At 43.7% G+C, this 25,001-nt stretch overlaps 1 protein-coding gene across 2 annotated transcripts in view; it reads left to right on the plus strand.

The window, feature by feature from the left end:
• Positions 1-25,001, plus strand: part of fam193a (family with sequence similarity 193 member A) — a 312,966-nt gene that overhangs the window by 283,445 nt on the left and 4,520 nt on the right. Inside the window, exons 19-21 of one of the 2 annotated variants that reach the window (XM_068029230.1) lie at positions 6,520-6,750; positions 15,154-16,003; positions 23,211-23,292. In XM_068029230.1, coding sequence (XP_067885331.1) covers positions 6,520-6,750; positions 15,154-16,003; positions 23,211-23,292 — 1,163 coding nt within the window. The remainder of the gene's footprint in view (positions 1-6,519; positions 6,751-15,153; positions 16,004-23,210; positions 23,293-25,001) is intronic. The other variant, XM_068029231.1, reaches the window with a different exon arrangement.

Below are 25,001 nucleotides of genomic sequence, written 5' to 3' on the forward strand. Positions count from 1 at the left end.
TGCGTTGCTGCAGTGCATCTTGTAGATGGTACACACTGCTGTCACTGTGTGTCGGTGGTGGAGGAAGTGAATGTTTGTAGATGGTGTGCCAGTCAAGCGGGCTGCTTTGTTCTGGATGGTGTTGAGCTTCTTGAGTGTTGTTGGAGCTGCACCCATCCAGGCAAGTGGAGAGTATTCCATCACACTCCTGACTTGTGCCTTGTAGATGATGGATAGGCTTTGGGGAGTCAGGAGGTGAGTTACTCACCTCAGGATTCCTAGCCTCTGACCTGCTCTCGTAGCCATGGTATTTATATGGCTACTCCAGTTTAGTTTCTGGTCAATGGTAGCCCCTAGGATGTTGATAGTGGGGGTTTCAGCGATGGTAATGCTGTTGAATGTCAAGGGGAGATGGTTAGATTCTTGTTGGAGATGGTCATTTCCTGGCACTTGTGTGGCGTGAATGTTACTTGCCACTTATCAGCCCGAGCCTGGATATTGTCCAGGTCTTGCTGCATTTCTACACGGACTGCTTCAGTATCTGAGAAGTTGCGAATGGTGCTGAACATTGTGCAATCATCAGCGAGCATCCCCACTTTTGACCTTATGATTGAAGGAAGGTCATTGATGAAGCAGCTGAAGATGGTTGGGCCTAGGACACTACCCTGAGAAACTCCTGCAGTGATGTCCTGGAGCTCAGATGATTGACCTCCAACAAGCATAGCCATCTTCCTTTACGCTAACTATGACTCCAACCAGCAGAGAGTTTCCCCCCTGATTCCCATTGACCTCAGTTTTGCTAGGATTCCTTGATGCCATACTCGGTCAAATGCTGCCTTGATGTCAAGGGCACTCACTCTCACCTCACCTCTTGAGTTCAGCTCTTTTATCCATGTTTGAACCAAGGCTGTAATGAGGTCAGGAGCTGAGTGGCCCTGGCGGAACCCAAACTGAGCATCACTGAACAGGTTATTGCTAAGCAAGTGCTGCTTGATGGCACTGTTGATGACACCTTCCATCACTTTACTGATGATTGAGAGTAGACTGATGGGGCGGTAATTGGCCAGGTTGGACTTGTCTTGCTTTTTGTGTACAGGACATACCTAGGCAATTTTCCACATTGTTGGGTAGGTGCCAGTGTTGTAGCTATGCTGAACAGCTTGGCTAGGGGTGCGGCAAGTTCTGGAGCACAGGTCTTCAGTACTATTGCTGGAATATTGTCAGGACCCGTAGCCTTTGCAGTATCCAGCGGAGTGAATCGAATTGGCTGAAGTCTGGCATCTGTAATGCTGGGGACTTCAGGAGTAACTGAGATGGATCATCAACTCTGCACTTATGGCTGAAGATTGTTGCAATGCTTCAGCCTTATCTTTTGCACTGATGTGCTGGGCTCCCCCATCATTGAGGATGGGGATATTTGTGGAGCCACCTCCTCCAGTTCGTTGTTTAATTGTCCACCACATTTACGACTGGATGTAGCAGGACTGCAGAGCTTAGATCTGATCCGTTGGTTATGGGATCACTTAGCTCTGTCTGTTGCATGCTGCTTACACACTTTGGCATGCAAGTAGTCCTGGGTTGTAGCTTCACCAAGGTTGACATCCCATTTTGAGGTATGCCTGGTGCTGCTCCTGGCATGCCCTCCTGCACTCTTCATTGAACCAGGGTTGGTCTCCTGGGTTGATGGTAATGGTAGAGTGGGGGATATGCTGGGCCATGAGGTTACAGATTGTGGTTGAGTACAATTCTGCTGCTGCTGATGGCCCACAGCACCTCATGGATGCAAAGTTCTGCATTGCTAGATCTGTTTGAAATCTATCCCATTTAGCAGTAAGGCTTTTGATAAGGTCCCGCATGGGCGATTGGTTGAGAAGGTAAGAGCCCATGGGATCCAAAATTGGCTTACTGGCAGGAGGCAGAGGGTGATGGACGAGGGTTTTTTTTGTGAATGGAGGCCTGTGACCAGTGGTGTACCGCAGTGATCGGTGCTGGGACCCTTACTGTTTGTAATGTGCATTAATGATTTGGGCGTGGATATAGGAGGTATGATCAGTAAGTTCGCAGACGGCATGCAAGTTGGTGTCGTTAATAGTGTGGAGGAAAGCCTTAGATTACAGGACGATATAGTTGCGCTGGTAAGATGGGTGGAGCAGTGGCAGATGGAATTTAATCCTGAGAAGTGTGAGGTGATGCATTTTGGGAGGACTAACACGGCAAGGGAATACACAATGGATGTACAGAGGGTCAGATGGACCTTGGGGTACTTGTCCATAGATCACTGAAGGCAGCAGCACAGGCAGATAAGGTGATTAGGAAGGCATACGGGATACTTGCCTTTATTAGCCGAGGCATAGACTATAAGAGCAGGGAAGTTATGTTAGAGCTGTATAAAACACTGGTTCAGCCACAGCTGGAGTACTGTGTACAGTTCTGGTCACCACACTATAGGAAGGATGCGATTGCACTGGAGAGGGTGCAGAGAAGATTCACCAGGATATTGCCTGGGCTGGAGCATTTTAGCTATGAAGAGAGACTGGATAGGCTTGGGTTGTTTTCCTTGGAGTGGAGAAGGCTGAGGGGAGACCTCATTGAGGTATACAAAATTATGAGCGGCATTGACAGGATAGATAGGAAGAAACTTTTTTCCTTAGTGGAGGAATCAATAACCAGGGGGCATAGATTTAAGGACAGGGGCAGGAAGTTTAGAGGGGAGTTGAGGAAAATTTTTTTCACCCAGAGGGTGGTTGGAATCTGGAACACACTGCCTGACAGGATGGTGGAGGCAGGAACCCTCACGACATTGAAGAAATATTTAGATGAGCACTTGAAACGCATAGCATACAAGGCTATGAGCCAAGTGCTGGAAAATGGTATTGGAATAGGTCGGTGCTTGATGGGACGAAGGGCCTGTTTCTGTGCTGTATAACTCTGACTCTATGAGTCTAATAAATCTTATAAGGAATTCAGGGTAAACTTCATTATCCAGAGAGTGGTTAGAATGTGAAACTCAATACCACAAGGGTAGTTGAGCAAATAGCATAGATGTCTTTAAGGGGAAGCCAGATGTACATATGAGGGGGAAAGGAATGGAAGGATATGCAGATAGGCTGGTATGAAGAGGGTTGGGAGGGAGCTTGTGTGTAGCATAAGCGCATGAATGCACCATTTATGCTAAACGACTTCTTTCTGTGCTGTAAGTTCCGTGTAATCGGTGTAATTTTCCAGCATCACTGCCTGGATGGTAACCTGGCGGAGCAAATCACCGGTCCCATTGGTCAATTTTTTTTTATATTCTGTTGGTTTTTACAACAGGCAAGGGACCCATTCTCCCAGATTACTATCTGGGAAAGCGTTACGTTCTTTCAGATTACCACCCGGGCAGACATTCCACTCCTTTTGATTACCACCCGGGCAGGTGATATGCCTTCAGGTTACCACCTGGGCAGTGAAGACAGAAATGTACCCTATAATACTCATAGCACAGTACCCACTGATGTATAGGCTGAGTAATTAGGTATACCTCTGTGCGTGCGCAAGCTGTTTCCGAGACCAGCAACTGGATCAATATATCTGTAAACCAATTCTGGCTTGTGACGTAGGGCCTGATCCCTCTAAATTAGTGATTTTAAAGAACCCCAAGAGGTATATTTGACAGGCACTGTGCCTGCAGAATTCCCAGAGGCTTGGAAGCATTTCCCCACCAGCCACCTTTTTCAAGAATGACACACAATTTACAGTACAGCAATAGGCCATTCGGCTCATTAGGTCTATGTTGGTGTCTTCACAAGTTTCCTCTCATCTTACTTCCATCCAGCTATCAGCATATACCCATTTCTTTCTCCCTCATGTACTTTTCCAGCTTCCTGTAAAATGCATCTGTGCTATTCCCCTCAACTACTCTACATGGTAGCAAGTACTGTATTTGAACAGTTGTGAGTAAAGTTTCTCCTAAATTGCTTGTTAGATTTAGTAGTGACTTCTATATTTATGGCCTGTAGTTTGGGACTTCGATACCAGTGGAAGCATCTTTTCTTTGTCTACTCTAACAAACCTCCCCATAATTTTGAAGACTTCTATTAGGTCACTTCACACTTCTCTTTTCTGGAGAAAAAAGCTCCAGGCTGCTCATCCTTTATATTGGAATAGTGCATGTTTTTCAGGAAGCCAATGAATGCCTCCTCCAAAAAAAAAAAAGGCTGCTTTTATACCTACTGTGGCAAATATAACTTCAATTCTTAGTGTGATCAAGTGTCTTCCCTATTCTAAATTCTGGTTAGAATTGCTAATAATATTGTGCACACCCTGTATCATCACTACTTTATTTAAACATTTTTAATGTAAGGCTTGTGTGGAGTAGAAACACTGGAATAGACCTGTGCTGGAAATGCTACAACATTTTTGCTCCAAACTCTATCTCCGTCCACTTCACTGGATGGAGCAAGTAAATTTACAGGTTGTTCTAGTAGCCTTACTTGGGCAAGGGAATGGTTCGAGGTATTTCACATTGATCAGAATCATGCAGATTAAGTCTGGCAGTAGAACCTGGAAACGAAAAAAAAGCAATACTGAATACAAGTGCTCCTCCAGCTCAGTAAGAATCGGAGATTTGTGAGCTCAAGCCCCATTCTGAGACTTCAGCACAGAATCTAGGCAGTACTGGCAAAATGCTGCTCTGCCAAAGGTGCCACCCTTTGTTAAATTGCGCCCCCTAGTGTTCAGGAGTCCAGGGCACTTGTGTTTTGATTTTTGTTGCTGTTTATGGGATCTTGCTAGGTACAAGTGCTATTGTGCATCTTCAATCCCTCTGCTCTAATTCTCTCTAATCGGTATTGGATATTTGTGCACAAAATTTATTTAATCCATAATTTATGTAAAGTGTTAAAAATGCAAGTTTGTTCACAAGTGTTTGGGCCTGTTAATTATATCAGATCAGGAAATTGTATTACAGCTATTAAACTCAGTATAAAATGTCATTTTAAATTTTATTTTTGGTTGGAATCAATATGAAGGAAATGTGGCTCATTCTTTTCAGAAATAAGACTATAGATGGTGCATTTAGTCATCATTTTTACATGTGTATATTGGGGGGATGCTATTAAGAACCATAGATTTTTACAGGACATTGGAGGCCCCAGGGAACCTTTGATACTAGCTGGTAATCCATGGTTTCTCACACACAGGCATATTGTGTAGACATCAGATCAGAAGTGACCAATTTTCTTCTCCTTAAGGTACGGAGGTCAGTTTAAGGCTCCTACCATCATCCCATTTGCAATCAGTTTACTGATGGGGCCTTCCTGCTCCAGATTGCCCAGCCACCCACTGTCTTAACCATCTGTGCTACCAAAGGTGAAGCATTTTTATAAGACGTGCAGTCAATACAGCACAATGTCTGTGCTGGCTTCATTGCAAAGGCTGTGTGGAATTTTGTGCCTCTACAGCTGAGAGATGGCCCTACCCTCAGGGATTGCTTTGTTTCCTTAGAAGAGTGCAACAAAGAAAATTGGCATTGCAGGATGAAAATTCTTAGCGATTTCACCTGAGGTAGTATACCATTACAGACTCTATAATGTAACTTTTGCTTGATGAAAAGTGCTGCTGTGTGTATGCAGTCTCAGTGCTCTAGATTCTCTCTAATCGATATTCGGATACTTGTCACAGTTTATGTAAACAGGGGTGAGGACAAGTTGGCCATAGATCAGTATGCAGCCTAATACCACCTCTGCTTTATTTGTATAAAATGTCCTTGTGATCATACAGGGTTTTAAAAAAAAATTTCCCTACTTGTCATTCTCCTCTGAAGGTGGTGACTTCTTGCTGGGGTAGCTCCGCAGGCAGCCTGTGGTACCTCACCGCAAAGGCCATTACTCATGTGACCTTCGCCAGTGATGCCAGCAGTGATTTTTTGCCAACTAGCAAAGCCATCATCACTGAGCCTGAGCTGTTGTGTTCATCGCAAGCCACCCATAGGCACACTGGATGGAGGTCATGAGTGGAAGCTCTGACCTTCCTAACTTTGAAGTGGGGTGAATGACAGCTCCGATGCCAAATGCACCTCCCTTAATACCACCCTAGCTGAGTTCAGCTAACTTGCCACAGACTTGGGAGCAAATAAAAACTTTAATTATATGCAGCAAATTAACATTCCACTTCCAAAAGGCAGTTTTCTACCTCCTTTTAACTGCATGTCTTTTTTTTAAGCTATGGCCGCCCTATAATTTGACCATAGTATGTATATGTGAACAGGTGGCTGAAAGTAATTTGCATAATATAGTAATGTTGTCAGGGCTGTGCATCTGCTGTTCATTGCATTGACAGTAGACACAATCTTCTTCGACACAGCAGTATTTCTATTATGATTTATTTTGCTTGCAGCTGCAAAAGCAGTAAAGATTTAGTGCCAGCCTCTGTTAATGGTACGTGATTTATAGCTGCATAGTGGTTTTAAACTTGCTGCTACACTAACTTTGTTTAGTTGTGTTAACTTGAACCAATAACGGCAGGTGCCTGCAATTGAACATTGTTGCCCATGTCTTTCAGCCACCTGCTGCGCCAACGAGTAGAAACTATGCAGAAATGCGGGAGAAGCTCCGTTTACGGCTTACAAAACGAAAAGAGGAGCAGCCAAAGAAAGCAGACCAGATCCTCGAGAAAGAGCAGATAGTAGATCATAGAAAAGTAGAAGATCTATTACAGTTTATAAATAGCACAGAATCTAAACCAGTCAGCAGCTCAAGGGCAGCTAAACGAGCACGTCACAAGCAGCGAAAGGTAAGAGATTTCTCCGCACCATAGGCTGGAGAGAGCACCTCCAGTACAAGCAGTTTCCAGTGTACTGAATTATCTGTAGGGTTTTGATTCAGATGGATATCAGGGTCACTTTTGGTCTCAATGGCCACAATTCAAAATTTAGCTAATTATTGATTATCATTTGAATCACATTCGGAGTACAGCTGTTGTGCTTGTCGCTATTGTGATGCCAATATTTTGGAATCCAGGCAAAGAATTGGCTATTTAGCTCCTTAATGTTATTCCACCGTCAGGCCAAGTCTCAGGGACTTCCCTCCCACACCACCTTGTGATCACGTATTTTGGGTACGGTAACTTATTTCTTCTAATTTCACCTGAAAAATGAGCTGTTAATATCTCGATAACCCTCTGAAGATAGATCGATCCAGCTTCTTTTTGCAAGGTGCTGGTTGCCCCTAAATGAACTCCCATCTTTGAGACTGTGTTCCACAGGTCCACCATCTTGTGGGAGAAAAAAATTCCTTCCAATTCCCATTCTTGCTGAAAGTTTTTGAATCATTATACTTGTGTTGTCCAAGTTAAATGGCTTGTTTACTTTAACCTCATCTACATCTTTTGAGCACCTGTATTATATCTTTCCTCAGTCTTTTATCCACCTAACATAAGTTGAGAAGTTTAGTTTCTTGAGCCTTTCTTCATTACCCAGTCAGTTAGACCTGAAATCATCCTGTTCACTCTACTTTGAACCCTTTCTAAAATATGGGGAGATGGTGGTATACCTGGGGAGGTGGTGGTGTAGTGGTTATGTCACTGGACTAGTAATCCAGAGGCCCTGGCCTTGGGGACATGGGTTTGATTCCAACCACAGCAGACGGTGAAGTTTGAATTCAATTTTTTTTTAAATCTGGAATTTAAAAAAAATAGTCTAATGATGACCATGTAAAAACCCATCTGGTTCACTAATGTCCTCTAGGGAAGGAAATCTGCTGCCATTACCTGGTCTGGCCTACATGTGACTCCAGACCCACAGCAATGTGGTTCACTCTTAAATGCCCTCTGAAATGGCCTCGCAAGCCATTCAGTTTCTCGAGGGCAATTAGGCATGGGCAGTAAATGCTGGCCTTGCCAGTGACGTCCACATCCCTTGAACTAATTAAAAAGTAAACTACATCCTTTTTTAAGGTAGGGTGACCAAAGCTGAATGCCATACCCTGCTCCATGGCTTCACCATTTATCATTACAATAGCAGTACTTGTTCAATGTCTTCCAGACATCCCAGTGCCCAATTACTTTTACCTGGTTTTAGTTCCATTGCCTACATTTATCCACAATACAATCCACCTTCAGATTATCCCTGCTGTCCTTTCACCCTGTGCATTATTGACATTCTCCCCATTGTTGGTACATTCTGATGTTCCGCAGCCATTCTAATCTGCCCAAACAGTTCCCCATCTACCGGTTCACCTGGTATTGGTGTTCTGTAGTTGTTAATTTAATCATTTTCACTTCCTATTGTTCAGTTTATACACATTTGGTTCATCCTTTTATAGCTGTATTCACCCTTTTCTATTGCTCTTACGCCAATTGTTTTTGTAGGCCTATCACAAGAGCACAAGAAATAGGAGCAGAAGTAGACCATATGGCCCAGCAAGCCTGCTCCGCCATTCAGTACAATCATGGCTGATCTTGGGCTTCAATTCCACTTTCCTGCCCACTTCCCATATCCCTTGATTCCCTGTGAAACCAAAAATCTATCAACCCAAGCCTTAAATATATTCAATAATGGAGCATCCACACCCTCTGGGGTAGAGAATTCCAAAGATTCACAACCCTTTGAGTGTAGTAGTTTCTCCTCATTTCAGTCCTGAATGATTGGCCCCTTATCCTGAGACTGTGTCCCCGTGTTCTAGATTCCCTGACCAGTGGAAGCAATCTCAGCTTCTACCCTATCAAGCCCTTTCTGAATCTTGTATGTCTCAATGAGATCGTCTCTCATTCTACTAAACTCCAGAGAATACAGGCCCAATTTACTCAGCCTGTCGTCATAGGACAGCCCCCTCATCCCAGGGACCAATTTAGTAAATCTTCGCTTACCATCTCCAGTGCGAGTATATCCCATCTTAAATGTGGAGACCAAAATTGCACACAGTATTCCAGGTGCAGTCTCACCAAAGCCCTCAACGGTTTTAGTAAGACTTCTTTATCCCTGTACTTTAATCCCCTTGCAATAAAGACCAACATGCCATTTACCTTCCTAATAGCCTGCTGCACCTGTATGTTAACTTTGTGTGTTCCTTGTACGAGTACCCCCAAGTCTTTCTGAACATCAACACTTACCATTTTTACACTTTTAAAAAATATTCTGCTTTTTCTATTTTTACAACCAAAGTGAAAAACTTCGCACTCTGCTACATTATACTCTATTTGCCATCTTGTTGCCCACTCCCTTAGCCTGTCTATATCTCTACGTCCTCCCCACAGCTTACCTTTCCACCGAACTTTGTGTCATCAATAAACTTGGATACATTACTCTGTCTCTTCATCCAAGTCATTAATATAGAGTGTAAGTAGCTGAAGTTCGAGCACTGATCCTTACGACACCCCACTATTTACTGCCTGCCAACTTGAAAATGCCCTATTTATGCCCACTCTCTGCTTCCTGTCTGTTAACCAATCCTCTATCCACGATAATATATTACCCCCAACACCATGAGCCCTTATCTTGCCTATTAATCTTTTATGTGGCATCTTATCGAATGCCTTTTGGAAATCCAGGTATACTATACTGGTTCCCTTTTATCTACACTACTAGTTATATCCACAAAAAACTCTAATAAATGTGACAAACAGGATCCCCCTTTAGTAAAACCATGCTGATTTGTTCTAATCATACTATGCTTTTCCAAGTGCATTGTTAAGACTTGTTTAATAATAGTTTCCAGCATCTTCCCAATGACTGACGTTAGGCTAACTAGCCTGTAGTTCTCTGTTTTCTCTCTCCCTCCTTTCTTGAAAAGCAGTGTAACACTTGCCAACTTCAAATTTGATGGGAATGATTCCTGAATGTAAGGAATTCTGGAAAATCATAGCCTGCGCATTCACTATCTCTGCAGCTATCTCTTTTAGAACTCTAGGATGTAGGCCACCTGGTCTTATCAGATTTTAGTCCCTCAGGTTTCTCCAGTACTTTTTCTCGACTGATATCAGTATCCATAATTTACTCACTCTTTTTAGCCCCTAGATTACTGCCTATTTCTGGTATGGAACTTGTGTCTTCTTCTGTGAAGACGGACAGAAAATATTTGTTCAATGCCTCTGTCATTTCCTTATTCCCCATGATGATTTCTCCTGTCCCTGCCTCTAAGGGACCAGCATCTACTTTAGCTACTCTCTTCCTTTTTATGTATTTGTAAAAGCTCTTACAATCTGTTTTTATATCGCTGGCGAGTTTACTCTCATTCTATTTTTCCCTTTTTATCAACTTTTTGGTGGCCCTTTGCTGGTTTTTAAAACACTCCCAATCCTCAGACTTGCTACTATTTTTTTGCAACATTGTAAGCCTTTTTTATACTAATATTCTCCTTAACTTCCTGAGTGATCCACAGATGGGTCTTTCTTGACGAGTTTTTGTTATTGAACGGAATGTGCTTCTGTTGAACCCTTTGAATTGTTTCTTTAAATGTTTCTCACTGTTCATTTACCGCCATATCTTCCAGTCTATGTAGCCAGTTAACCTTAGCCAGCCCTCCCCTCATACCTTTGTAACTGGATTTAAGTTTAAGATTATAGTTTGTGATTGAAATGTGTCACTTTCAAACTTAACATGAAATTCAGTGGTATTTTGATCTTTTTCCAGTGGAACTTTTACTTTGATATTGCTTATTAACCCTACTTCATTATATACTACGAGATCTAAGATTATTCCTAGTCGGTTCTACAAGGTATTGCTCCGAGAAACTGTCACAAAAGCATTCTACAAACTCATTTCTAGACCACTGTTGCCAATTTGATTGTTGCAGTCTATATGCAGATTTAAGTCCCTCCTTCTTTGTTAAGTTTGTACACCCACTTTATGCATAATATATATTTGAAAACTAAAAATATCAATATTCACTCACTGCTGCAGTACTTTATTTTATGCCTCAAAATATTTTTTATTGATCTTTTTCCTGTTGTCAGTTTTGTTTCTTTTTGGCCTGTTATGACCCCTCCCATCTTTTTAGTTTTAATCCACCCCACTTTTCTACTGTGAAGGCATAGATGCCAATCTGGTTCAGGTGAAGCCTGTCGTTTCTGAACAAGTTTCCCATGCACCCAAGCTTTGTTCTTCTCTGAAACTTTCTTTAACCCTCTGGCCCATCTTGCGCTCATCCCTGAGAGTCCATACTGTCATTTAATTCCCTTTCACTCCATCACAGTCCTACACTTTGGCATTCCCTTACAAACCCTTCCAGCTTGGCACATTGCTCCTAACCTTCAACAGTCTTCTAAAACCCACCTCCTTGTCTTTGCTTTCAGTCAGCTCCCCCAATCTTTCTGTTTCCTTTGTATAGAGTTGTTGAATACTAAGTTGCCAGTTTATGACTGTGATTGCCATTCTGTTGTGGCATATCTCTACACCTTCACGCAGTAGTTTTGACCAAGAAAAGGTGTGCTTGCTATCAGATAAAACACTGGAAATAGATTGGTATTCAATTTCTTAATTTTTTTTTGTTTTAAAAATGCTTCCCAGATAAAGATAAAACACTCACTATTTGTATTTTAATTTGAAAATGTCAGTATTTTTATAGTGCAATCTTTTTATAGTTTATAATTTAAATAGTTGTTTTGTAGTACAGAACTTGAGTATTGCTGAAAATCGGGACATTTTGTCGAAGCTTTTCATCTTGCACACATCAGGACTATTCGCAAGAATACCAATGTAAGGGAAGCAACAAATTTATACTGTATGAGAAGAGAGAGCTGATTGGTCAAGGCATTGCCCTGAGGAATGAACCAGCGAATGCCTGTCACTTATTTTGTTTAGCTGAAACCGGCGCAATGTGTGTAGATGTCCAATATTATCTAATTGCGGAATCACATCTGTGTTTTGAGTTTTGCAAGCACAGGCTGATTAGGTACTGCCTGTACCTTGCCCGTTAAGAACAGAGGAAGGGACGCGATTGGATAACATTTGATAAATAACCCTCAGTGTGCTAAGAATTACGCTGGCAACCAATTTAAGATTGTCAGTCGGGCTCGCAGTGTGGCACATTTGTGCATACTGGAAGCTACATATATTAATACACAGGGCCCTGTTTTTTGAAGACAGGAAGAACGTACACGCATTGCGCCTGTTTCAGCTGAACAAAATAAGTTACAGCCATTTGCTGGTTTATTCTTCAGGGCAATGCCTTGACCAAACAGAGTCAAGCTGCCAGGTTTAAATTTCCAACAAAGCTTGACAGTTAACTGTCAGTCACCATAAACTGGTGCATTTTCCAAGGCAACGCCTCTACCAATCAGTGTCCATTTGCCAACCAATCTAGTCATTCAGAACTCTAGGAATTTTGAGAAATGCATTTAAAGTATGTATAAATATTTGTTGCTTTTTGTGTATTAAAGTGCAGGTTGCCAGGAGTTTAATTTCGAGAACTGGCCTAACTCCCTCAATGGCTGAGCTAATGAAAGCAGTGAACCGCTAAGCCAAACAGACCAGGAGGGCTTGTGAATTGACACATAATTTGTCCTGGGGAATGAGGAAATGGCAGAGGCATTGAACAAATGTTTTGTGTCTATCTTCACAGTCGAAGATGCAAGTTCCATACCAGAAACAGGCAGTAACATGGGGGCTAAAAGAATGAGGAAATTAAGGAAGTTCATATCAGCAGAGAAAAATTATTGGAGAAACTTGGACTAAAATCTGACAAATCTCCAGGACCTGATGGCCTACATCCTAGGGTTCTAAAAAAAGATAACTACAAATATAATGGATGCACTAGCTATGATTTTCCAAAATTCCTTAGCCTCAGAAATGGTCCCATCAGATTGGAAGTTGGCAAATGTTACACCGCTTTTCAAGAAAGGAGAGAGCGAGCAAACAGGGAGCTACAGGCCAGTTAGCCTAACATCAGTCATTGGTAAAATGCTGGAAACTATTATTAAGGAAGTCTTAACAATGCACTTAGAACAAGTCAACATAGTTTCACTAAAGGGAAATCCTGTTTGACAAACTTATTAGAGTTTTTTGAGGGTGTAACTAGTAAGGTAGATAAAGGAGAACCAGTAGATGCAGTATATCTGGATTTCCAAAGGCATTTGATAAGGTGCCACACAAAAGATTAATTGTCAAGATAAAGGTTCATGGAGTTTGGGGTAATATGGATGGATCGAGGATTGGCTAACAGACAGGAAGCAATAAGTGGGCATGAACCGGGCATTTTCAAGTTGGCAGGCAGTGACTAGTAGAGTGCCGCAAGGATCAGTGATGGTGCCTCAGCTATTTACAATCTATATCAGTGACTTAGATGAAGAGACAGAGAGTAATTATCTAAGTTTGCTGATGGTACAAAGAGAGGTGGAAAGGTATGCTGTGGGAGGACACAGGGAGGCTGCAAAGAAATATAGACAGGTTAAGTGAGTGGGCAGCAAGATGGTAGATGGGAGTATAATGTAGGGAAATGTGAAGTTATGCACTTTGGTCATAAGAATAGAAAAGCAGAATATTTTTTAAAAGGTGTGCAACTTGTAAGTGCCGATGATCAAAGATACTTGGGTGTGCTTGCACAAGGAATACAGAAAGTTAACATCCAGGTACAACAAGCAAATAGAAAGGCAATTGGCATGTTGGCCTTCATTGTAAGGGGATTGGAGTACAGGAATATGGAAGTATTGCTACAATTGTGCAGGGTTTTGGTGAGACCACATCTGGAATACTGTGTGCAGTTTTGGTGTCCACATTTAAGAAAGGATATACTTGCTTTGGAGGCAGTGCAGCGAAGGTTCACTAAATTGGTCCCTGGGATGAGAGGGTTATCCTCTGATGACAGACTAAGTAAATTGGGCCCGTATTCTCTGGAGTTCAGAAGACTGGGAGGTGATCTCATTGAAACATATAAGATTCTAAAAGCATAGGCACTGAGAGATTATTTCCGCTGGTCTAAAACACTGGGCACAGTCTCAGGATAAGGGGCTGATCGTTTAGGACTGAGATGAGGAGAAATTACTTCACTCAAAGGGTTGTGAATCTTTGGAATCCTCTACCCCAGAGGGTTGTGGATGTTCCATCATTGAATACATTTAAGGCTGGGATAGACAGATTTTTGGTGTCTCGGGGAATCAAGGGGTATGGCGAGCGGACGAGAAAGTGGAGTTGAATCCTAAGATCAACTTTGAATGGTGGAGCAGGCTCGATGAGCCATATGGTCTACTCCTGCTCCTATTTCCTGTTCTTGTGTTGAGTTTCTGCTCAGCATACTTTATTTTGCAGAACCACTTACTCCATATTGAGTTACAATTTTGAACTAAAATGTCTGTCTCAAGAGGCTCTTTATTCAGAGGGGAGTTGGAGTATGGAATGACTTAGGGGAATGGTTCAATCAGAGGCCATTGCACCATTTTAAGGGAAATTTGGATACATGTTTGAAGCAGAGGAAGACACAGGGCTATGGGAAGAGTTTGGGGCCAGTGAGATTCGTTTTAGATTCTTCTCGTAAGGATTCGAATTTGTGCTTTAATCTTTTTTAGTTTTAGGTCTCTGGGTTATGAGAAGCATTTTATGTAATAATGAGATGGAAAACTCCAAATAGACTTTGAATTCGAGAAGCAGGAGTTTCTAGCGACATTGGGTGCATCATATATTATAAAGATTAGCCCTTGCAAATCAGATGAACAGTTTTACATCTGAGTGGATTACACTTTGAAATCAGAATGAGTGGCTGTCACCGCTGTTGAATGGTGCTTGATATTCCTTCTTCCCCAGGGTTCAGAGCAGTGAAGTATCAATTGGATAAGAAGACATGCCTGTGTAAAAGTGCAAACGCATGTCATCCACTTGATGAAAAGTACTGGAAAGGTCACCAAGTTGAGCCTGATGGAATGCAGCAGACCCCTTGAAATCATATACTTGCCATGTGCAGCAGAATTTGCTGCCCAGTTATCACATGGAAAACCCAAAAGCTAATGTCAGCACTGGTTTCTGAGCATCCCTGCCTCAATAAGTCATTTGTTGTAGTTATAGCTTGAGGCATGGAAAAATAAGTCACAGGAGGAAGGAAAAGGTTGGGCCACTTTTTCCTCTGAGTTACAGACCCCAATTCTTGACCTGTGTTAGCTGGGGGAGAAAAGTATTTGAAGACCGAAAGGACTTTCACTGGGTGAGTAACGCATCTTTTATAATAGTGACCAAAGCTTTAGCTCAATAAACTTAGTGCTGTTTTCCTCCAGCAGGAAGAGAAGGCTCGACTTGAGGCCGAAGCCCGTGAGAGAGAACAGTTACAACTGCTGGAGGAGCAGAGGCGGCGGGAGGAGGAAGAGCGGCTAAAACAGGAGCTGCAACGGCTTCAGGAGCTGCAGCAAATCAGATCAGCCAAGAAGAAGAAAAAAGAGAGAACGAAAGAGTCCCAAAAAAGCGAGTGTTTTCTACAAAATGCACGGCTAAAGGAAACTGCTGTGGATCTGGTAAATGATAACAGCAAATCCCAGCAGCCAGACACTGTAGCAAAATCTACCAACTCTCCACCCACGCAAGCAAACAGCAAAGAGGAGCAGAGAGCAATGCCAGAACCTAGTGTGACACAGCAGGCGCCAGCAAACGGCAAAGACCCCAGACTGTTCCAGGCTGCATCTCAGCGAGAGGCAAAGGCCAAGCAGCCGGAAGCCAACATTAGCCTAGATCCCATAGTTGTCCACAATGAAGTAAACGGCAAGCAGAAGTTAAAATCGCAGGTGATCAAACAGAGTACTGAACGGCCATCGAAGCTAGCTGAGAGCTTCAGACCCTGCGAGGTGCACCAGAAAACCTCAGCCAAGTGTCAGGCAGAACTGGGAACACTCAAACCAAAGCTGTCTGAGTGCCAAATGGTGGCGGAACAAAGAAAGGAGGAAAAGAAAGGAGTTAATGGCAACGGGAAGAAGCTCAACCACGTGAAGGAAGACAAAGTGCCGGCAGTGAGCGAACCTGCCCCTTCAAATGATCAGCAACAAGTTAACAAAAACACTGCAGAGTCACCCCAGCCCAAAGGAAAGACCAAGAAAAACAAAAAGAAGAAAGGCGACAAGCTGAACAACTTCATCGGTACGTTTTACTCTATTTTATATAAAAAGAAGCAATACTTAGAACAAATTGGCTTTGCTAGTAATGATACTCAGTCACACAAGTGATTCCCACACTTGAACTTTCCCCAGGATAGCTAAACGAATTATGTTGTTAAACACTATGGATAGATTAGATTAGAGATACAGCACTGAAACAGGCCCTTCGGCCCACCGAGTCTGTGCCGAACATCAACCACCCATTTATACTAATCCTACACTAATCCCATATTCCTACCAAACATCCCCACCTGTCTCTATATTTCCCTACCACCTACCGACACTAGTGACAATTTATGATGGCCAATTTACCTATCAACCTGCAAGTCTTTTGGCTTGGATCAATAGTTGGCAACGCCATTAAACTTGTCTGTCAGGAAGTATTCAAAAGTGTCAGCTGAATTGCGCTTAAGTGTCTTTTGATCACTTCCACCACTACATGTCAGTCTTTGCAGCTGATAGACTTTTACAAAATGTACAAGAATTTATTTTTAATTCTTTGTTACACTCAGGTGAGGAGGGGTCACAAGGCTCCCCTCGTCCTTCTCCTTGTTTGACTGCAACAAGGTTTATTTTTAAAACAGTGGATTTGCTTACCACTTCAATGAGTATTTTAACCTTTGTTGTGATTGTAGAAGAACCAATCGGACAGGTTTTCTTGAGTTTAATCAAGAAAGAGGTGGGTTTATTGTACTTTAAAAGAACTAAATCCAATCTAAATAAAAATAATAAAACTGCGCTACATTTTCAGTCACATACGAATAGAGTACAGAGTGATAAATAGTTTCGTTTGGACTAGTGTCCAGAAAAAGTAAAAAAATAATATCCAGTCTGTGAGGTCGGGTAATTCTGTTGGCTTCCGGCTGAAGTTGTGATCTTGAAGTCTTTGGCTGTTAGCAGTACACTTTGTGGCTGGCCCATCTGGTTTAGGTTTTTGTTGGAAACTGAGTTGTAGGTAACTTTCCTCCCCGGTGCCTCTGTCTGTAGCATTGGTGGACTTGGGGCTTCCACAGTCACAGACAGGTTTCAAACTTGTGATGCTTTCTGGAGAGTGTTACAACCAGGTGAGATAGGGGTCTAGGGGTTCCCTTTCAGCCTTTGCCTGGTCTAACCGTAACAGGGTTTAATTTTAAAAACACTGTTTTTAGTTCCCCCTTAGTGAATCCTTGTTCACTGTTTTCCAATTATAAGGCAAAGAAATCAATTGAACAGGTTTTCTTAGATTTAAACAAAAAAGGTGGAAGTTTATTCATCTTAAACTCTAATCCGGTTAACGACTATGAATATGCGAAGTGACCAGGCGGGCATGCATACTCGATAAACACACATGCAGATAGAGACAGAAAAAGTAGAAAGAATTAAGGAGAAAGGTTTGAGGCAATATCTGGTAATTATTTACAGTCCCTTGAGTTCAATGGAGACTTTGGTTGCCAGTAAGTCTTGCTGTTCGTTGGGGCCCAGTGCATGCTTTAACTTGTTTCTATGTAGGAATCTTTTCTCTCTTGAGGTTTACATGTCTTCAGTGAGTCGGGAGACTTGTGAGAAAGCCAGAGAGAGCCAGCCAGCAGAGAAGCTCTCTTGTTCCAGGTTCAGTTACAATCTGCAGTCTGACTTCCAAACTGTCCTGTGTCTAGTTCAAAAAGTTTAGACCAACAGGTTAGTCATGTGACCAGCTGGTTTAACCACTTCTGCGTTTGTGGATTTCAAAGCTTTTGGTTTGGGGTGGGGGAGGGGGTGGTGGTGTAATGCTGTCTCTTAGCCTGACAAGATGTGGATCACCATTGCCCAGCCCGTTCTCTGTTAATTAAATCAGTGAACAATTCTTTTGTCTCTCCAAGCACTGTTTCTTATTATGCAAATGTCCTCCAGCCAAGTGTCTGGTGATCTCTTGGGGGGGGGGGGGGGTGGGGGGCGCGCTGTCACCTGATTATCCAGTGTCCTCGTGTGCAGGTTAATTAGATTTGAGTCTAGGTATTTTTGATCTCTCTTGAGTCTCATTGATTCATTGTTTACCCCCTGGAGGTATGACTCCAATGTTAATGTTCCAAGATGACTTTGAATATTTTACCATTCGAAGGGAAACTGTTGGCTGTTACCAAATTTATGAGGCATTGTCCTGGATGCAACCTTGTTAGACATGCGTCTCCGGTTCAATGTCCTGGAATGTGTGGCATTTCAGTGCAAATTGTGGTGGCCATCTAGGTTGCCAGCTTTTTGAAAGTTAACTGTAGGATCCCAGCTCCTTTTTAAAAGTCGAATGTCGGTTTCCAACCGATGATTTCAGAATCCTCATTTGGCATAGCGTGTTTTCTTGACATCTTTCATGGGATGTAGACATCACTGGAAATCCATCTGGTGCGGGTACACCCACAGTGCTGTTAGGCAGAGGGTTCCCGGATTTTGATCCAGCAACAGTGAAGGAACGGCGATATATTTCCAAGTCAGGATGGTGTGTGACTTGGAGAGGAGCTTGCAGGTTGTGATGTTCCAATGTGTCTGCTGTCCTTGTCCTTCTAGGTGGAAGAGGTCGTGGGTTTGGAAGGTGTTGTCGAAGGAGGCGTGGTGAGTTGCTGTAGTGCTTCTTGTAGATGGTACACACTGCTGTCATTGTGCATCAGTGGTGGAGAGAATGAATGTTGAAGGTGGTGGATGAGTGCTGATCAAGCGGGCTGCTTTGTCCTGATTAATGTTGAGCTTCTTGAGTGTTGTTGGAGCCTCACTCATCCAGGCAAGTGGAGAGTATTCCATCACACTCCTGATGTGTATATTTAGATGGTGGACCGGCACTGGGGAGTGAGGAGTTGGGTTACTCCCTGCAGAATTCCCAATCTCTGACCTGCTTTTGTAGCCACAGTATTTATGTGGTTGGTCCAGTTCAGTTTCTAGTCAATGGTAACCTCCAGAATGTTGTTGATGAGGGATTCAGCGATGGTAATTCCATTGAATGTCAAGGGGAGATGGTTAGATTCTCTCTTGTTTGAGATGGTCATTGCCTGGCACTTGTGTTATGCGAATGTTACTTGCCACTTATCAGCCCAAGCCTGAATGTTGACCAGTTCTTGCTGCATAAGGACTACTTCAGTATCTGAGGAGTTGCGAATGGTACTGAACATCATACAATCAGCGAACATCTTCACTTCTGACCTTATGATGGAGGGAAGGTCATTGATGACTAATGGGCAGGAAAAGACCAGATGTCCATTGAGCCTGCATCACATTCATGATGCCTGGAGCATCCTGACTAGACACCCTACCTATCACACACACGCACGCCCGCACACGCACGCCCGCACACGCACGCCCGCACACGCACGCCCGCACACGCACGCCCGCACACGCACGCCCGCACACGCACGCCCGCACACGCACGCCCGCACACGCACGCCCGCACACGCACGCCCGCACACGCACGCCCGCACACGCACGCCCGCACACGCGCGCGCGCGCACACACACACCCCCGCACACACACGCACACCCCCACCCCTGCACACACGCGCGCACGCACACACACCCCCACACGCGCGCGCACACACACCCCCGCACACACGCGCGCGCACACACACACCCCCGCACACGCGCGCGCACCCACCCCCGCACGCGCGCACACACCCACCCCCGCACGCGCGCACACACCCACCCCCGCACGCGCGCACACACCCGCCCCCGCACGCGCGCACACACCCGCCCCCGCACGCGCGCACACACCCGCCCCCGCACGCGCGCACACACCCGCCCCCGCACGCGCGCACACACCCGCACGCGTACACACCCACCCCCGCACGCGCGCACACACCCCCGCACGCGCGCACACACCCACACGCGCACACACACACACACCCCCACGCGCGCACACACACACACCCCCACGCGCGCACACACACACCCCCGCACACCCGCACCCGCAGAGACTCCGGGAGACACACACCCAGACAGACGGATGAGCACATCCACCGACAGATGGTTGCACACATGCAGACCGTCTGTCTGTCTGTCTGTCTGTTTGACAGACACGCAGATGGACATGTGCGCACGCATGCACACAGGCAGGTAGATGGGCACAGACAGACAGACACAGGCAGATACTCAGAGGTGTACACACAGGCAGCGATAGGCACGCATGCACACAGGCAGCCATGTAATCTGGAAGAGCGAGATTTTAAAAAAGGGGCAAAGAGGGAAATCCTTGAATAAAAAAATTCTGCTTACTTTGTGGTTGAAACCTATGGGGTGTTGGTGCTGGGTAATGATACGCTTTCCAGTTCTAGCATCTCTGATTCAGAGTCGGCAGCAGTGGTTTTGTTAGTGAAACCCTGAAGTTGAGTTGAGAAACCAAAACCGAGCAAGTTTGTCAAATTTGAATTCACTAAATCTGGTAACCTTGGTTCTAGTATTGGGGCAAAAAAATTCTTGGCATCATGTGGTTGACTCTCAATATTCTCTAAAGCCAGGCAGTTGTAAATTTTAAAAATATATAATTTATAGGAGTCCCATTGCCACAAGGACCGCAACTGGAACGGGCAGAAAAGTACCCTGCTGGCATCGCAACACTCCCAAGAAGAAACTTTAACAAAACCTCCCAGTTATTCTGCAGCCAGCTACAGAGAAAATCTGCATCAGCCTCAACTTTGAAAGAGTGTCCCATACTCTGCTTTTCCATTTCCCACACCATGATTGCCAGTTTGTGCTGAATTGGAGAGAGTTTTGCATTATCCTAGGAGCTGGCTGGTGACTGCCCAAATCCATTTCACAGAAGCAGATTTTATCCCATTGTTTTAGACTGAAGTTAAACCTGGCATCCAAAGGTCAAAGGGAGTCAGAGGGGACTGGACTGGGACTGCATGTCTAATTGACAGGCGGATGCATTAGTCTAGATCCATTGTTTCCTCTGACACCAGCTAATTGTAGGATTAATATTCATGTTGAGAGCCACTTCCTGATTTAGAGAGACTGATTTATTCTGCTGTATCCTTGCATACATTTCTTCGGGTTTTGCCATGCTCCCATCAAAGTTGAGGCAGCAAGACAGGAGATCCCCCATAGATTTTTATAGACCAGTATCACCTACCTACCTGCCTGTTCTGTAATGGAATCAATTACATCAATTCTGTAATTGATGCCTCAAACTGATCTGCATCCTTTGTGACCTTGGGGTCTTTTTTGCCCTCTTTCTCTGTCTGGTGCTCTGACTTTTACTCCCTCCTTTTTTGTGTTCCCTGCACCTTTTTGGGCGCCCCTTCTCCTTTTCATACTCCTGTGGTCTCCCTTGCTGTCTTTCTCGTATGAGAGACCCAATGACTTGAAGCCTCAGCCTGCAGTTGGTAATCAACGGTTTTTGGAGCTGTGTGGACTGTCAACCTGCAGTAAGTTTCCACCAGGAGAGGGAGCTCTGAGACTAGCTCGATAAAATTGCTGCAGAGCCTGCTTTTATCATTTAAAAAATTTATTCGGACTGGGACACTAAAGCCCATTAACTTGCCACCATGGCATTTAATCATACTCTAAATCACTCCTCCGTAATCTCAATACATCAATGATCATTTCCAGGTGCATGCACACACACACGCACATACAGACAGACACGCACATACAGACACAAACAGTTCCTTCACTCTTCCAGCCATCATGAAGATCATCAGAGCCAAGCCTTAATTTCCTAACCTGACACCTGCGCTTCTCGAAGGTCACTGGTTAATGACCAGAAGCAGGGATATTGGCTAAATAACCTATCCCTAGCCCAGAAATACTCAAACCAATTTTGAGCTCGAGACTGGGTCTTTCCTAGTTTGCATGGCTGAGCTAGTCTTTAAGCCATCGGGTGATCAGCGTTTATCTTTTATCCGGTTTTACCCTCGTCAATTGGCTTGTTTGCATCTCTTTTCTGTGATTTTAAAATTCAGCCCTTGATCATCATTTTCTTTTTTTTCCCCTTTCTCTTATCCTTTACTAAAGTCTCCAATTAAGGCAATTTTTTTTTGAGATTTTCCATCAGTGTTGCTTTGTCACGGTCATCTCAGTGCCTCTCGGGTCTGCGCAATATCATTTCAGATTCACTAATTTATACAATTAATTACCTCAACTGTTAATCTCTGGAACTAAGCTGTATTCTTAAATTGTCGGCCCTGAGTCATCTCTGTTTGCTGTGTGGTTCCGATATTGAAGATATTTGGTCGGCGCAGGCGCGTTGGGCCGAAGGGTCTGTTTCTGTGCTGTAAAACTCAATGACACTCTCCTGTCGGCGCACAGTGGCAGCAGTGTGTGCCATATACAAGATGCACTTCAACTCAGTAAGGCTCCTTTGATAGCACTTTCCAAACATGTGAACTCTCCCACCTAAAAGGACGAGGGCAGCAGACACAGGAAAACACCTGCAAGTTCCCCTCCAAGCCGCACTCCATCCTGACTTGGAACTGTATCGCTGTTCCTTCACTGTTGCTGGGTCAAAATCCTGGACCCCCCTCCCTAACTGCACTGTGGGTGTACCTACACCACATGGACTGCAGTTTTCAAGAAGGCAGCTCACCACCACCTTCTCAAGGGCACTTAGGGATGTGAAATGAATTCTGACGCCAACAACGCTCGCATCCCATGAACTAATAAAGATAAAATAGTAGTAGTTGTTAGTCATCTAGCAGGTAAAGGCATACTGCTTCTAAATGGATTATATTAAGACTTTACCTTGCTGAATTCATCACTGATTTAAATACATTTATTGAGTCTGTTTGCGCAGCTATTCTAGATGGCCTACCACAATCGGAAGAAACTCAGCTCCGAAAGAGATTATTCAACCTCTTCATTAGATGTAATGTAACATTCGTAAGCAGTGTCGCAGTTTATACAAACTATATTTGTTTGTAATTGGAGCAACATTGCTAGATGGAAAAAAAACAAGGTCCATCTAACCAGTCTGGTGTCACTTGGTGGTACAATAATGGAGTTGTTGATTAATCATAGCAATCAATCTCTGTCAATTAGTCTCCAACAGACCCAGGAAAATGAAGTGAGGAAATCCCCCTGTGGTGGAGAGCTTTGGGAACCCAAGTCCAAAGTCACCTGTTCCTCACCTTATACTACAATTAGCACATATCGTGTCTCAAATGACTCAAATACTGTAACCCAAAACACTGTGTTCTGAAAGAAATCTCAAATTTGCATCAGTTCATTAACAAATTATATATTTGTTTTAAATAGATGATGTGTTCCTACCTAAAGACATTGATTTGGACAGTGTGGAGATGGATGAGACTGAGCGGGAAGTGGAATACTTCAAGAGGTAATGTGAATCTTGGTGCTATTGCTCTGCACGTGGCTGGGTGTGCTGTAACCTTGTGTTTGCCAGTCTTGGTGACTTTTCGTGGGCTATTCGACCATGGAGTCCTCTCCTCGCATTCATATGCATGTGCACCAGCCAACACAGATCACTAAACAACGAGTAGGAACAGGGAGCTTTTTTAAAAGAAAAAAACTCTCTTCCCTATATCTGGCATGTGCTCCTCCTGTGCCGTGATGACTCTATATCTAGAGTTACTATAGCTAATTATAATATCTCTACTGCCATTGTTTCTGAGAGCTAACTCAACACTGACAAGGGATAAAACCTGGATGCAAGTCTGTCAACTCTGTTTCAAACTGGGCTTAACTAATGAAATATACTGTGAAAATATTGTATTCCAAGACTGCATCCAACAATTGTTTACTAACTAATCTTAAAAAGATTGGTTTCAAAATCATGAGGGTTCTAAATAGAGTGGGTAAATACTTTTCCTGAGAACAGAGGACACCAATTTAAAATGATTGGCAAAAGAATCAACAGTGACATGAGGAAAACTTTTTTTTTAACGGGACAAATGGTCAGGAGTGGGAACGCACTGCCTGAGGGTGAGGTGGAGGCAGCTTAAACCAGGGCTTTCAAAATGGAATTGAATAAACCCCTCAAATTTGCAGGGCTATGGGGAAAGGACGGGGAAGTAGGACTAGCTGAGTTGCTCTTTCATAGAGTTGGCACAGATATGATGGGCCAAGTGGCCTCTTTCTGTGCCGTAAACTTTCTACGATTCTATAACAAGACTTCTGAAAAGAACTGTGCACTTCATCTGTTAGTGTTTCAACAATGTGCTAAATATAGATATGAGCCTAGATTTTGCAGTTTGTGTTATTTTAACACTGGCATCAACCTGTTTAAAATAACTGGGCTGATTGGAAAGTCAATCCTGTGGACTCTTAACTGATAGTCAGCCACTTTAAACATCGAGGTTATAAATAGGCAGTCACTTACAGTTGCCAAAAGTAATGTTCATTAAAACAGTCAATAACCAACATATCCCCATTGCTTCATCGTTGCTGGGTCAAACTCCCTATCTAACAGCACTGTTGAAGTACCTTCACCACATGGACTGCAGCGGTTTTTGAAGGCAGCTCGCCTTCAAGGCACCTTCTCGAGAGCCCAATGGGATGTGCAATAAATGCCGGCCTTGCAGCAAAGTCTACATCTCATAAATGAATAGAAAAATATTGTATTAACATCAGTGCCACAGTTGCCGGTTATTGCGTCTTAAGCGCTGTGTTCATTTCAGGCAGAAACAGCTGTGATTACTTGCTAGTTCACACCTTGTTGAGGTGCACTGAATGCTAGAACAAACATAAGTAAATAACACCTTTTAATGTTACAGTTGGTAAGCACTGACTACAGTTAAAATCAAGCCACTTGGGTTGCAAGCAGTCTTTCATTTATTTGTGATTTGCAACTTTCTTGTTACATAGTGGAGTACTATAGTAGTACTACCACATTATACTGGCCGTCGCAATTAGCGGGCAAATCTCTGGTTCGACTTGCACAATGATTTTGCTGTTCCCAGGTGGGATGAGGATGGGGAACCACAGCTGACCTGGGCTTAGGTAGTGGGAAGGGTGGGAATAATCCAGTGTTCCTGGTTCTGATTGCTGTTCAGCAACTACTGAAAGACTGGTGTTTGTAGTTGTCCC

Source organism: Heterodontus francisci, chromosome 4 (genome assembly GCF_036365525.1).
Source record: "Heterodontus francisci isolate sHetFra1 chromosome 4, sHetFra1.hap1, whole genome shotgun sequence".
Classification (NCBI taxonomy): domain Eukaryota; kingdom Metazoa; phylum Chordata; class Chondrichthyes; order Heterodontiformes; family Heterodontidae; genus Heterodontus; species Heterodontus francisci.